Source organism: Oncorhynchus mykiss, chromosome 17 (assembly GCF_013265735.2).
Source record: "Oncorhynchus mykiss isolate Arlee chromosome 17, USDA_OmykA_1.1, whole genome shotgun sequence".
Classification (NCBI taxonomy): domain Eukaryota; kingdom Metazoa; phylum Chordata; class Actinopteri; order Salmoniformes; family Salmonidae; genus Oncorhynchus; species Oncorhynchus mykiss.
In genome coordinates this window covers 73461818-73478170 of record NC_048581.1, presented here as the reverse complement: position 1 = coordinate 73478170, position 16353 = coordinate 73461818, and the positions used below count along the sequence as shown (strand labels likewise).

General features: G+C 40.6%; 1 protein-coding gene across 3 annotated transcripts in view; it reads left to right on the top strand.

Annotated features, from left to right (window-relative positions):
• Positions 1 to 4445, top strand: part of LOC110494541 (cadherin-4) — a 350356-nt gene extending 345911 nt beyond the window's left edge. For 2 of the 3 annotated variants that reach the window (XM_036950601.1, XM_036950600.1), the window contains exon 17: positions 593 to 799. In XM_036950601.1, coding sequence (XP_036806496.1) covers positions 593 to 799 — 207 coding nt within the window. Of the gene's footprint in view, positions 1 to 592 lie in introns of all 3 variants that reach the window. The other variant, XM_036950599.1, reaches the window with a different exon arrangement.
• Positions 4446 to 16353: the final 11908 nt, after the last annotated feature.

The following is a 16353-nucleotide window of genomic DNA, read 5'->3' as shown; positions in this document are numbered from 1 at the left end:
ATCACAGTAACACCACAGTTCATAACAATCACAGTAACACCACAGTTCATAACAACCACAGTAACACCACAGTTCATAACAACCACAGTAACACCACAGTTCATAACAACCACAGTAACACCACAGTTCATAACAATCACAGTAGCACCACAGTTCATAACAATCACAGTAGCACCACAGTTCATAACAACCACAGTAACACCACAGTTCATAACAACCACAGTAACATCACAGTAACACCACAGTTCATAACAACCACAGTAACACCACAGTTCATAACAACCACAGTAACACCACAGTTCATAACAATCACAGTAGCACCACAGTTCATAACAATCACAGTAACACCACAGTTCATAACAATCACAGTAACACCACAGTTCATAACAACCACAGTAACACCACAGTTCATAACAACCACAGTAACACCACAGTTCATAACAATCACAGTAGCACCACAGTTCATAACAATCACAGTAACACCACAGTTCATACCAAATTTAGCAACAAGCATACCATCAGTATAATCACTATTGCCTTTCTCTCCTCAGTGTTAACTAAGCCTCTCTGTCTCTCTCTCTCTCTCTCTCAGGGTCTGAGGGCGGCGGACAACGACCCTACGGCCCCGCCCTATGACTCCCTGCTGGTGTTTGACTATGAGGGCAGTGGCTCCACGGCCGGCTCTGTCAGCTCCCTCAACTCCTCTAGCTCAGGAGACCAGGACTACGACTACCTCAACGACTGGGGCCCCCGCTTCAAAAAGCTGGCAGACCTCTACGGCGGGGGAGAGGACAACTGAGAGAGGGGTGTGGGTGGGTACGGAGGGGGTCCGGGGGGAGGGATTGGGGTCAGATGCTCCTCGAAACCACAGGCAGGGCCCAAGCAGTACCACATGAGATATTCCCATAGTAGACCAGTGAGGAGAGGACGGAACCTAAGAGAGTGTTCTAGAAGACGGCCTGTGACCTCACAGGTTCTGCTGCTACTCTATTCTGGCTTTTTTAGTGGCAAGTTTTTAGTGTGTTTTGTTTCTCACTCTACTGGACGTCGAGCTATCTGGGGATGCGAGACACTTCTGAGAGACAGGAGTGCTGACGCTCGTTTGGCTTGGATGATGAAAAGGAACATGACAAACTCATCTCCTTTTGGTTTAACGCTGAACACAATGTACAGAAAGACACTCTTTCTCTCTCTCAACTTGAATTTCCTTAGAACAGAAGCACTGTCATTTTATAAAGTGCCTTTTGTGGTGTGTTTTGTATCGGACTCCTGCTATCTCAGGGTTGGTTGCCATTGGAGAAGTTTCGAGCGGCACACTCCCTTGTAACCTCCGCCGCCCCCCCCCCCCCCCCCCCCCCCCCCCCCCAACCTTCATATGAGTCCCTCTCCTCTGCTCTCTGATGTCACAAGAACTGCTGTACCCAGCAGCAACACAGACGAGAGAACCACACAATGAGGGCTGGCTGTAGGTAAAGATCAGTTATACTCCTTTTGGAGCGTTTTGGAGAAGTATTACTAAAGCAACCCTCTGTCAGTGATACCTGATACATCACTGGGCTGATCGAAGACTTACCCAACCATCATCCGGTCAACACAACACTGACATTGGATGTGTGTATGTGTGTCTGTTTTTAAAACTGAGGGGGGTTTCTAACAAACAGAGAATGCCTGCCTTTCCTCTGTGAACTCATGAGTCCAGGAGCCTATACGCTCAGATGCTTGCCTGCCCTGTACGGTTTTGTGTTGCTTTCCACACTGTAAAGCTTATGTAGGCATGATCTGAATAGTGAGATAGTATAACACAGTAAGACTTGAAATGGCTTGGAAAGAATGCACTGATAAAGAAGAATTAGAAGGATTTTTCTGGCCTTGAACATTCCCATTTTTAGGTCAACAAAACTATTGAGAGATGCATGAATTATTTTATTTTTTATGTTTTACTTAACGCACTTATTCTTCTGTGGTGAGAATGTGAATATACTCTGTAAAAAGACATTCAAAAAAGAACATGCTGTACGATACCTATTTTTGAAGTATTCATTTCAAAAAAAGTTGCTGCTCTAGCTAGCTCTTCAATAGGCTGAAAGACGTTTTGGAACAGCTATTTTCAATGTGTGCGTGTGTTTCTTTTCTCAACTTTGTCAAGACGCTGTACGTTTGTTTCAGTTTATCTTTTCTATTTTTTTATTTTTTGGGGGGTTGTTTTTTAAGAATTAAGACAGCTTTGTTATAATCCTGTTTTTGTATATGTCAAATGCAGCCCTCCCTCTTCTCTTGTGTCTTTGACGAACGCCTTTCTGTCTGCCTCTGGACTTGGGACTGTGAAAGGGTAAAACAGCCATGTCTGTTGATAGTTGTTCTATTATTAAGTGTATCTGAATCATTTTCTTCATTCATCTAGATACTGGATATGTGCTTAAGAAAATAAATGAGAGATGTTTTAAAAATGTTGCAACTTACTTACTACTACCTAGTTCATGTTCAACCATCAGTGGGCTTCACTCTAACCTTCTTGAGCTCTGCATCGGCATGAATTTTAAGCCTGAACCCTACCCATGCCCGTAACATTCAGGCCTGATTGCTTCTGCCAGAAGTACGAAATCAGAAATAGCTTCCTCCGTTAGTAAATCCGTTAACTACATATGACTGATCAATCGGGAATTACCTTAACATTTTAGCAAGGATCTCCCGCGATACGGATTGAATCCAGACCTCAATCTTTTCTCTGTGTTGGAGGGCAAGGAGAAGGAATAGACACAGTGACGACCTTTTCCTTGAAGATGATTGATTAACTGAAGGTGATGACCTCAGTGTTTTAATGTGAACGTCAAGGGCCCTTCTCCCTCACGGTTCTAGCATTCTGTACATTGCAAAGCAAAGAGTGGACGGAATACTCTGCAGGGTAACAACGTATATTTGTGTCCATCCCTGTGATTTCAATTAGGCCCCAAAAAGCGGCGGGGGAATGGAAGGGTTTTAATCCTCCCCAGCTGTGTCTATCAATTAGCCACACCATTAATCCCCAGGACCTAAATCTCATTATATAGAGCGCCTTTAATAAGACACCCAGAGAGAGGGGAGAGAAAGGGGGGAGAGATATGGGCTAAAAGGATGCAGCCTACAGTGAAAAGATCAGAGCTACTGTATATGGGTACTTCAGAAACCTGAGAGGATGGACAGAGCAGAACCTACAGAGGGATGTTACATTATATTCTTTAAAAAAGGGTTGTTTAAAAAAAAAGGGGGGGAGGGGGGGTTTGACCCAGGTTCACTCAGACCCAACTCTTGTTACTAGAGAGAGAGAGAGAGAGAGCTGTGCTGATAGGCTTTGGGAGCATGCTACATACTGTGGCTGACAATGAGGTGTGCTTTGATTCCACAGTTAATCTCTACACTTGAGAAGGAAGCCTGGCATTAAGGAGATTAAATATTCAAGCCTTCTATGTAATAAGGAATCCTTCTATATAATACAGAATACTTTTATTTGCAGTGCATGGTGACTCACATCTAGGGTTGCAAAGGGATATTACTGGAAACTTTCTAAGTTTACCAGTAAACTACCAGAATTTTGGTATCTTTCAAGGATTTTATGTAATCGATCATAAAATATGCTTCAGAATATCACAGGTGATTCTCTTTGTGTTCTTATCACATGTAAAATATATGAAATCATTGAATAAGATTATTTTTAAATAGAAAATGTAATGACAAAACTGTAAAACATTATCCTAAACATAAGCCATCAATTTAGTGAATACCGTTGGTGTTACAGTTGAGGGTTTCAGTACGGAATATACTTTATTTTATAACCTTTTTTAATATATATTATGTAATTGTATTGGCATCAAACTGGTGGCAGTTGTGAAAAAAATCAATAGTTTTAGGAGTTGCAGATGATGATGATGAAAAGGAGAGTTACTTTAGTGTTTCTTCAAGGGTTATGCTACTTCAATATATACCAAACATTAAGAACCCCCCATTCTTGATACACATGGGAAAGTGTTAGGCCCAGTAGCGTTGCAGTTTCTGACACAAACAGATACGCATGGCACCTACTATCATATCCCATTCAAAGGCACTTAAATATTTTGTCTTGCCCATTCACACTCTGAATGGCACACATACACAATATATGTCTCAATTATCTCAAGGTTTAAAAATGTCACCAATTGAAGTGGATTTAACAAGAGACATCAATAAGGGATCATAGCTTTTACCTAGATTCACCTGGTCAGTCAATGTCATGGAAAGAGCTGGTGTTCTTCATGTTTTGTATGCTCAGTGTATTGACAAGCAGTTCTTGTGGCTCTGCATTGCTTGATAAAGAGAAAGAAAAGCCAAGTTGAGGTGACTTGTTGATAAATGGTGTATACTAAGCAAGAGCTTAGCAGTTGGCCATCAGCCAGCCCCTTATGTATTGTAAATAAAGTTCTCGTTTTCAAATGCATTCAGCCCAGCTCTTTTCATTTCCTGTCCATAAAGGCCCTAGTCTCTTGGGCTGGCAGTGGGAACAATCCAATCTGAGAATGACTCGGACGGGTTTTGGTGGTGCCCGGATAATTTGCTGTTTACAATTTAGTGCTGATGGGGCTGCTTCGGTGCGAGCAGCACCATGGGAGGGACTTGTTTACCGGGTCTGTTGTGCTGACACAGCGGAGCACTCCTGCTATTTAAAGATCAGGTCGTGAATGAGATCAAAGCAGGATAATCAATTTGATGTTACTACTCAGAGTAGAGTGTAAGGGCTCTATTCAACCTGTATCGCTGAAACCCTACAGATTGCGCAATAGATATTTAAAGGCAATTTCTGATTGAGCCAATGCAGCATTTACCATGAATGCAGTCTACGCTAACGCAGGAACATTGCCTTTAAATTTAAGTAATGCTGTAATGCTGAACTTCCGCTGTATGGATTGAATAGAGCTCTAAGTCCAGTCCGGTCCACATCCCAGTCTAATGTACCTCTGGTTACTGATCTGAAGGGTTGAGAAATGCAATGGTGGAGAGAGTGATGGAGCAGAGACCAGATGGGTTCACATCAACCTGTAAAACTCTGTATTTATGCAAACAACATGTTTCAGACATTGGTTTACCCATCACATACCAAACTACCGATCAGAGTGTGCAAACCTTTGATCAGAACGTGATTGTGTGAGTATCTGTTATTAGGCCTATCTCTGCAAAGTACAGTATCACTGGATTGCACTAAAATGCCTTGTTGAATAACTGACTTCCTGCATCTACCCTTCCCAATATGGCCTTATCTGGTCCTGTCAGAGCGCAGTGAAGGGTTTAGAAGCCTTCATCCAGGGCTAATGTGGCCTGGGGTGGAGCGCATTTTTGTCTGAGATCTGCTCGGGCCTCTATTTCCATTCAATTCCATTCCCATTTGTCAGGTTCAATACAGGCATAGAGACTAGTGTTTTACATGAATACTAGATTGGAAGCAAAGTGATTAGTATTAATAGTCATCAGCCTGCACACGTGTACTAGCATTAACTGTGTAAGTGTAATGATATTTGATTAACATGATGGAGATTCATGTCAACCTATCTGGTTATTTGCCTGCTGTACTGTAGGTATGACTGCATTTGGCTGATGAGTCTCCATAGCTGTCAGACAAACTTAGCCATGTACAGTGGCGATTTTACCATGTAAATCTTGGTGGGGCAAACTCAAAAAAAACTTTAGATGCATGCCAGCAAAGCCTAAACACAACACATTAATTGCACCATAACAGTGACAAACGGTGCCCATAAACTGTTAGCTGTCCCAACAGCAGAGCTTTCTTTTCAGCACCATGGAGTGAAACCGCTACACCTGGCTATCAGTGGAGCCTTGTCTGACAGCAAAACAGTTCATTCAGCCTCATTTACTGCCTTTAAAAAAACACAACTGATGTGGCTGACTTACTTAAAACCTCTCTGGGATAGGTGGGATGCAATCGTCCCACCTGGCCAATAGCCGGGGAAAATGCAGAGCGCCAAATTCAAATAAAATACTATAAAAATCAAACTTTCATTAAATCACACATGTAAGATACCAAATTAAAGCTACACTCATTGTGAATCCAGCCAACATGTCATATTTCAAAAAGGCTTTTGGCGAAAGCATAAGATGCTATTATCTAATGATAGCACAACAGTAAACAAAGAGAGTAGCATATTTCAACCCTGCAGGCACGACACATAAAGCAGAAATAAAAATATAATTCATGCCTTACCTTTGATGAGCTTCTTTTGTTGGCACTCCAATATGTCCCATAAACATCACAAATGGTCATTTTTTTTTATTAATTCCGTCGATATATATTCAAAATGTCAATTTATTTGACGCATTTGATCCAGAAAAACACAGCTTCCAACTTGCGCAACGTCACTACAAAATATCTCAAAAGTTACATGTAAACTTTGCCAAAACATTTCAAACTACTTTTGTAATACAACTTTAGGTATTTTTAAACGTTAATAATCGATCAAATTGAAGACGGGATGATCTGTGTTCAATACAGGAGGAATACAAACTGATGCTACTTTTCTGGTCACGCGCCTCTAACAAACAGTCCACATGAAGTGACACGCATTCTGAGCTGTGCTACTTCTTCATTACACAAAGGAAAAACCTCCACAGATTTCTACAGACTGGTGACATCCAGTGGAAGCGGTAGGATCTGCAGGAAAGTTGATTAGAAATCTGGATTCCCCATGAAACCATATTGAAAAGACAGTGACCTAAAAAATAAATCTGAATGGTTTGTCCTCGGGGTTTCGCCTGCTAAATAAATTGTTATACTCACAGACATGATTCAAACAGTTTTAGAAACTTCAGAGTGTTTTCTATCCAAATCTACTAATAATATGCATATCTTATATTCTGGGGATGAGTAGCAGGCAGTTGGAATTGGGCACGCTATTTATGCTGCCCCCTATCCCGAAGAAGTTGTTTAAATAAATGTGGTTTCTCCTGGCAATTGAGATGTACAAAAAGTGGCTTATGGGAACAAAGAGTCTATAAAAGGCAATCCGTAATTTCGATTAAGACATTAATGAGCGAGCTAAGACGGACGTATTCGATATAACTATTTGTTCATCACTTTTGAAATGTACAATTCAGAACATGGGCCGTTCTGACAGTATTCTCCGTATACACCAAGTCAGAACCACGTGAAAAAAAGGGGGGATATAAGTAGACAATGAAAACTCTTACAATATTTGATGATGACATTTCTCTAAAACAGGCTATAGGCTTAATGTGCACCACCGAGTCAGAACAGGGGGCAAGGGACCAAATTATTAGGGTGACGCACATGGGATACTAACAACTTACTACACAACATACACTTAATATTACTTTCTTAGCTACAGTATACATACAGTGGGGAGAACAAGTATTTGATACACTGCCGATTTTGCAGGTTTTCCTACTTACAAAGCATGTAGAGGTCTGTAATTTTTATCATGGGTACACTTCAACTGTGAGATCCAGAAAATCCAGAAAATCACATTGTATGATTTTTAAGTAATTAATTTGCATTTTATTGCATCACAGACCTCTACATGCTTTGTAAGTAGGAAAACCTGCAAAATCGGCAGTGTATTAAATACTTGTTCTACCCACTGTATATCCCTGGCATATTACTTAAATTATGCAGCAGCATACAAGCCATTGTTGGACTCATCGTTGTGCTGTGCTCACTTGAACAGGAAGGTGGCTCAGCGGTCCGTCTTGTGGGCAAATTTTGTCATGAAACTTTGTCATCAAAGTCTGGTATTTTCTGGATTTATGGTGCTTTCATGACAACTGTGAAGTCGGGAAAAATACAAGCTTGAATCATGACGTCAGCGATCTTCAGGTCGGAGCTCTAGAAAGAGGCCCAATTTCCTGACTTGGAATTCCAAGTTGAATGTTCAAAACGTATTTTCCCAGTCGGAGTTAGTTTTTGTCTGAGTTCCCAGTTGTCTTGAACTCACTGAAGTGAGATTTCCAACTTCCGAGTTTCTGGTTGTTTTGAACGCGACAGAAGTCAATGTATTCAACCTTTTCTGGCCTATAGTGGTGCGTGAGAATGTTTATCCTTTTTAGCTTGGGAAAGAGACCCTTAAACCCAGACTTGGACTACACACCCTCTCCACCGAATAGCAGGGGAAGCAAAATAGTAATTGCTTTGCAAAGCTTGCAGTTAGCTACTGATTCCTTCCAACCCACTGTTGAATTTTCAATTTCAAACTTGTTGTGTAATGTTAATGTCCAATGGCCGATGAGCACCGATATGTTTTATCTATAATTTCTCTTCATATGACAAGGATTGAAATTGATTTGTCAGTAGACGTGTCTTTCATCAAAGTTACGATGAGTATTTCTGTTATTTGATGTGGCTCTCTGCAATTTCTCCTGATATTTTGGAGGCATTTCTGAACATGGCGCCAATGTAAACTCAGGTTTTTGAATATAAATATGAACTTGATCGAACAAAACATACATGTATTGTGTAATATTGAGTCCTGGGAGTGTCATCTGATGAAGATTATCAAAGGTTATTGAATAATTTTATCTATATTTGTGCTTTTTGTGACTCCTCTCTTTTGTCGGAAAATGGCTGAATGCTTTCTGTGACTAGTTGCTGACCTAACATAATGATATGTTCTGCTTTTGTCGAAAAGCCTTTTTGAAATCGGACACTGTGGTTGGATTAACGAGAAGTGTATCTTTAAAATGGTGTAAAATACTTGTATGGTTGAGGAATTTTAATTATGAGATTTCTGTTGTTTTGAATTTGGCGCCCTGCAATTTCACTGGCTGTTGGCAAGGTGGGACGCTAGGGTCCCGAACGATCCCAGAGAGGTTAATCATCCATGAGATGGTTCTAACCCTTGATTGGAGTCCACCTTGAGTAAATTCAATTGACTGGACATTATTTCAAAAGGCACACACATAAGGTCCCACAGTTGACAGTGCATGATTTGATAGCCATGAGGTCAAAGGAATTGTCCATAGATCTGGGGAAGGGTACCAAAACAATTCTGCAGCATTGAAGATCCCCAAAAACACAGTGGCCTCCATCATTCTTAAATGGAAGAAGTTTGGAACCAACAAGACTCTTCCTAGCGCTGACTGCCCAGCCAAACTGAACAATCTGGGGAGAATGGCATTGGTCAGGGAGGTGACCAAGAGCCCGATGGTCACTTTGCCAGTACTCCAGAGTTCCTCTGTGGAGATGGGAGAACCTTCCAGAAGGACAACCATCTCTGCAGCACTCCACCAACCAGGCCTTTAGAGTGGCCAGACGAAACCCACTCGACAGCCCGCTTGGAGTTTGCCAAAAGGCATCAAAAGGACTCTCATACCATGAGAAACTAAATTCTTTGGTCTGATGAAACAAAGATTGAACTCTATGGTCTAAATGTCAAATCTGGAGGAATCCTGGCACCATCCGGTGAAGCATGGTGGTGGCAGCATCATGCCGAGGGGATGTTTTTCAGTGGCAGGGACTGGGAGACTAGTCAGGATCGAGGGTAAAATGAACGGTGCAAAGTACAGAGAGATCCTTGAAAACCTGCCCCAGAGCACTTAGGACCTCATACTGTGGCGAAGGTTCATCTTCTAACAGGACAATGACCCTAAGCCAAGACAACGCAGAAGTGGCTTCGGGACAAGTTTCTGAATGTCCTTGCGTGGCCCAGCCAGAGCCCAGACTTGAACCTGATCGAACATCTCTGGAGAGACCTGAAAATTGCTTTGCCGCAACGATGCTCCCCATCCAACCTGACATATTTTCAGAGGAACAGCAGAGAAGAATGGAAGAAACTCCCCAAATACAGGTGTGCCAAGCTTGTATCGTCATACCCAAGAAGACTTGAGGCTGTAATCACTGCCAAAGGTGTTTCAACAAGGTACTGAGTAAAGGTTCTGAATGTACTGAGTACTGAGTAAAGGTTCTACTTTACTTACGTAAAGTATTCAAAAACATGTTTTTGCTTTCTTATTATGAGGTATTGTGTGTAGATTGATGAGGGGGAAAAAATTATTTAATCCATTTTAGAATAAGGCTGTAATGTAACAAAATGTGGTAAAAGTCAAAGGGTCTGAATACTTTGTTGGTCTGCAATAAAGTATCCAAGAGTGTAGGTTTGCATTGTGTGTGTGCGTGCCCGCTTCTGTGTGTGCATGGGTGTGAAAGGTGGCTGTGTAAATGGTGATTGGCTTTTCATTTATTGGTTTACACAGATGAGAGGTCCTTTCCCCACTCGGCCTGGGTGTGTGTGCGAGCGTGCCAAGGTTATTATGTACATAAATGTACATTCTGCCAATGTTGATGTGTTTTTGACTTTGAGTGATAGGACCAATTTAAATCACTGAGCAATGTCATTGTAAATTTGGGTTGGATAATTAATTGGGTTTTGATTATGATTTGGAAACTGAATGATTTTTAAAACTGATAGATTGATTGGTGATTGGGGAGAGTGAAACTGATCCTAATCTCATTTCCATTACCAAATTATGTTTTTGATGATAGTGATAATGCTCAGGAACTATAGCAGGTATGGTGTTAATGGCACATAGAGACTATAGGAGTTGCCTTATAAGTAGTGGAATCATGATACTTGTCTTGGGTCATGTTCATTAGGCACCAAGGAATACATTTTTACTTAAACCAGGAGTCACTACCTGGATTTGTCCAACAAGATGTCCTAATTTTAGTTTCTGGGATGGAAATAGTTATTTCCACCATGCTGATCCATTGGAGTGTGATAGATAGCTAAAACTTATTTTATTAACCTCTCTAGGGTATATGGGACGCTAGCGTCCCACCTGGCCAACATCCAGTGAGATTGCAGAGCGCCAAATTCAAATACAGAAATACTCATTATAAAAATTCAGAAAAGATAGAGCTATTTTACATTGGTTTAAATATTAACTTCTTGTGAATCCAGCCATGGTGTCAGATTTCAAAAATGCTTTACGGCGAAAGCATACCTTACAATTATTTGAGAACATAGCCCAGAAGACAAATCATTACAAACAGTAACTAGCCAAGTAGAAGAGTTACACAAGTCAGAAATAGAGATAAAATTAATCACATACCTTTAATGATCTTCATATGTTTGCACTCAGACGACATTCATTTATTCAATAAATGTTCCTTTTGTTCGATAAAGTCTCTCTTTATATCCGTTTTTAGCCTAAATAATTGATAATATTTAAACCGGACAATAACGTCGTCAATATAAAAGGTAAAAAAGAAAGGCACTCTCTCGGTCGCGCGAATGAAAAAGCTCTGTGACACGGCAGGGTCCACTCATTCAGACTGCTCTTACTCCCTCATTTTTCAGAATACAAGCCTGACACAATTTCTAAAGACTGTTAACATCTAGTGGAAGGCATAGGAACTGCAATTTGTGTCCTAAGTCAATGGACCCTGTAATGGCATTGAATAGAAAACTACAACAACAACAAAAACCCTACTTCCTGAATGGATTTTTCTTAGGTTTTCGCCAGTCAAATGAGATCTGTTATACTCACCGACATTATTTTAACAGTTTTGGAAACTTTAGAGTGTTGTCTATACAAATCTACTAATTATATGCATATCCCATCTTCTGGGCCTGAGTAGAAGGCAGATTAATTTGGGCATGGTTTTCATCCAAATTTCCAAATGCTGCCCCCTACCCTAGAGAAGTTAAACTCCATTGTTGCATGCACTGTCTATGAAGATATAGCTTTGAATCTCATGAACTGTGTGCATCTTTGGTTTTTCTTCATGGATTTGTGCAGGTGACTGTGTATCATGACCTCCCCAGTCAAATTGCTAGAATGCTAGAGGTTGAAATGGGAGGCAGTGCAAAGTTTCTTGGGACGAGGCTGAGCCAGTGCTATAGCAGCTTATGCATGAATCCATACAATAAGTTATTGCTTTTATGCTTCTTAGTTTATGAAAAATGTATGCATTTTCTACATGTGAATGAATGTTTTTAAATCGTGTAATTTTCTTTTAACCTTTCTGATCTCCCCATCCCGGATCCGGGTTCGTGAATACAGACTCAAGCTCATTACCATAACGCAACGTTAACTATTCATGAAAATCGCAAATGAAATGAAATAAATATGCTAGCTCTCAAGCTTAGCCTTTTGTTAACAACACTGTCATCTCAGATTTTCAAAATATGCTTCTCAACCATTGCAAAACAAGCATTTGTGTAACAGTATTGATGGCTAACGTAGCATTTAGCATTAGCATTCAGCTGGCAACATTTACACAAAAAAACAGAAAAGCATTCAAAAAAATAATTTACCTTTGAAGAACTTCAGATGTTTTCAATGAGGAGACTCTCAGATAGCAAATGTTCAGTTTTTCCTGAAAGATTATTTGTTTAGGACAAATCGCTCCGTTTTCTGCGTCACGTTTAGCTATGAAAAAACCCCTGTATCCAGGATTGTGTAAATCTATCAGCAAGCTCATTAGCATAACACAACGTTAACTATTTATGAAAATCGCAAATGAAATGAAATAAATATGCCATCTCTCAAGCTTAGCCTTTTGTAAACAACACTGTCATCTCAGATTTTCAAAATATGCTTCTCAACCATAGGAAAACAATAATTTGTGTAAAAGTAGCTAGCTAGAGTTAGCATTTCGCGTTAGCATTTAGCGTTAGCATTAGCGTTAGCATCCAGCACGCAACATTAACAAAAACATAAAAGCCTTCAAATAAAATCATTTACCTTTGAAGAACTTCTGATGTTTTCAATGAGGATACTCTCAGTTAGATAGCAGATGCTCAGTTTTTCCAAAAAGATTCCTTGTGTATTAGAAATAGCTCCGTTTTATACATCACATTTGGCTACCAAAAAAAATCCATAAATTCAGTCCTCAAAACGCAAACTTTTTTCCAAATTAACTCCATAATATCGACTGAAAACATGGCAAACGTTGTTTAGAATCAATCCTCAAGGTGTTTTTCACATATCTCTTCGATGATATATCGTTCGTGGAAGTGTGCTTTCTCTCCTGAATCCCAGGAGAAAATGCCCGCACCTGAAGATTACGCACAAATTTAGACAAAGGACACCGGGCGGACCTCTGGAAAATGTAGTCTCTTATGGCCAATCTTCCAATGATATGCCTACAAATACGTCACAATGCTGCTAAGACCTTGGGCGAACGACAGAAAGTGTAGGCTCATTCGTTGCGCAATCACAGCCATATAAGGAGAGAATGGAAAACAGAGCTTCAGAAATTCTGCTAATTCCTGGGTGATGCATCATCTTGGTTTCGCCTGTAGAATGAGTTCTGGGGCACTTACAGACAAAATCTTTGCAGATTCTGAAACTTCAGAGTGTATGCATAGTCGAGCATATTTTCGTGACAAAATATCGCGCTTAAAACGGGAACGTTTTTTATCCAAAAATGAAATAGCGCCCCTAGAGCTCTAACTGGTTAAGTTGAGAGGACTCTCAAAATAGGGGAATGTCAGAACAGAAATGACAAGATTATGTTATAATGCTGATATTGCATCAAATGGTTGTTTTATGCAACAGAATAAGGTGTTGTTAGAATGCTCATCTGTGTGTGTTCTACTGAGGATGGGCCTCTGGAAGATTGACAATGTCTCCTCTTACACTTGGCAGTGACGTAAAGTCCCCATGAGTGACAGAACACTGAGCCAATCACGGCGCAATGCTCCATATTTTCTGCTGACTTGCCCCTACCACCATTTTGGAGCTGCCTTACTCAAGAAAACAAAAAGGAGACCATGTTTGTATGCGGCTTTATTAACTCAATGAAATATATAATTTTTTTACATTGTTACAAACTGATATGGGACGTGTATTAATGCCAAAATAATATGCAAAACAGGCAAGCCCAAACAGGCTCTGCCCCACCTGCCCTGAATGACGGTCGCCACTGAGTGTATGTGTGTTTGTGCATGCACGCGTGCATGTGTGTGTGGCCTGCAGCAGTGGGCTAGTCTGAATGAGACACATTAAAGAGGGCAACAAGCTATTAATCCCAGTCAAGACTTCACAGGTTCAGCTGCGGTTATGAACCCATTCCAGTGCCAAACACTGGGCTTATTATAGCATTTCCAGGGTGGAGCACACTACTCCACTTGACCCAAATGACTCAACGACCCTAAAGTCAAAGTTAACCCACTCTGTAACAATGAAAATCATGAAAGTAAATAGGAGAAATAAGTTGTTGCAAATAAGGGATAGGTGTTCTTCCTCTTCATGGAGATGGAGGTCAGCTGCTACATGATCTTTGACTTATTCATTCAAACTGTAAAAACTCATATGAACCTGACCTCTGGTCCTCTGAGAATGAGCCTCTTCTTCATTTGAACCGTTGTTAACTTTTAACCATCCTGGCCCTTCAAGAGCACATCTATCTGAATAGGTAACAACGGGAAGGTTCTTTGGCTTGACCTCTTCCTTTCACCACCAGCTTGTCAGATATCACTAATCCGAACTGCCATTGGTAATAGAACAGTGACTGTGTACAGAATGATTTCACAGATGCATCTATGGAGCCACCACTTGGAGACTAGCAATATGTAGTGATGGAGTCCTGACCGGCAGACAGGCTTGATACTGACGTCTCTGAATGGAGAGAGACCTGGCACTTAACACATCCACAATGTGGGACTGAAGGTGATTACTAAGAATACAGTGCAGCAGAAATGTCCAGTATTTGCAACACCCTTTTCATTCCATGTGTCACTGATGACTCTGCCTCAACTCTGCCTATTTGTACAGATGGAGATGACTGGATAGGCTTTTCCCAGACTCCAGACTCTGTCGTTTGATGGGGAGACCATAATTGGGTAGGTTTTTATCTGTCCTGTACAAGCTTCAACATAGTAACTGTTTGTGTCAGATATTACCTATCCTAACTGCCATTGGTAATAGAACCATCACTATGTGTGTATGTGTTTACAGAAACATGTATGGAGCCAGCAGTTGGAGACATGCAAGATGATGTGATGAAGTCCAGACTGACAGAGGTGCTTGACACTGATGTATCTAAATGGAGAGAGATCTGGCACTTGGCATACATTTTTTACTAGACACTTGAATTGAATGGTATCAGTCAATATGGGGAGGGAGAAACCCAGTGTACTGTTCAACAGGATCAGGGAACTCCTGTTGTATACGGGACACCACACAGGAAGGTATGACCACTCTGACATGTTTGCCAGTGTGCACCAGTCCCATTACCACCAGACAAAATACCAATAGTATCTGTATCGCTTGGGAATGACAATGAAAGGTGAAAGCTGCAAATTGTTATATTACAGAACACTGCTTCTATGATATTATGTAAAGGGTTATTTATTCTACATGGACCTGTTACTATATTTGAAAGTTATCAAAACACTTAGTTAAGAATATGTTATAAATTTAGCAATTGCATTATTCTAATATTACTCTGTAGGCTACTAACCTATTCAAAGCCTCCTCCGGCATCTTACCATACATATGCCTGTAGTTATTGAACTCAACCTGCAGGAGGTTTGTTTGTTGTGATGGAGTGGAGGGAAACAGCTGTGTGGGCAAGGTTCTGACAGATGTGTTTGTCTTGGTGGAGGCAAGGACACACCCACAAAATACCCACATTAAATCATACTCCCAAGCCAACTCACATTTGGCCTGTGTGTTAAAAAGGTGGATTTTGTTGCGTTCATTGCCACAGTTATATATACTGTACAGCACAAGTCTCAAAGAAGTCGAAGAAACTAGACATTATTGTGGCTGCAGCAGGAACGTTTTTGGGAATCAAGGATTTTACATTGGAAGACTTGCAAGGGGTACTGGCGCCAGAAGACCAGGTTCCAGGTTCCCCTTGAGCCTGAGTAGGGATCAGATCTGTTTTATTTATTTTAACAGAAAAAATATTTTAGTTCAGTTTTTTGGGGGAATCCTATTTACATCCCGCATAGTAGATGGTGGAATGCACATTAAATTGTGAAATCACCAATGCATCATAAAGGAAGAAGAAGACCTAGTCAGTTGTTGTCACGTCCTGACCATAGAAAGCCTGTATTTTCTATGGTAGAGTAGGTCAGGGCGTGACTAGGGAATTTAGTCTAGTTTATATTTTCTATGTGGGGTTCTAGGTTTTATTTTCTATGTTGGGGTTTGTGTATGATTCCCAATTAGAGGCAGCTGGTAATCGTTGTCTCTAATTGGGGATCATACTTAAGTAGAATTTTTCCACCTGTGGGTTATGGGATATTGTTTATGTTTAGTTGCCTGTTAGCACAGCATTTGTAGTCACGGTTCGTTTGTTCTTTATTGTTTTGTTTTGCTTTGAGTTTCACATAGTAATAAAAGATGTAGAACTCAGATCATGTT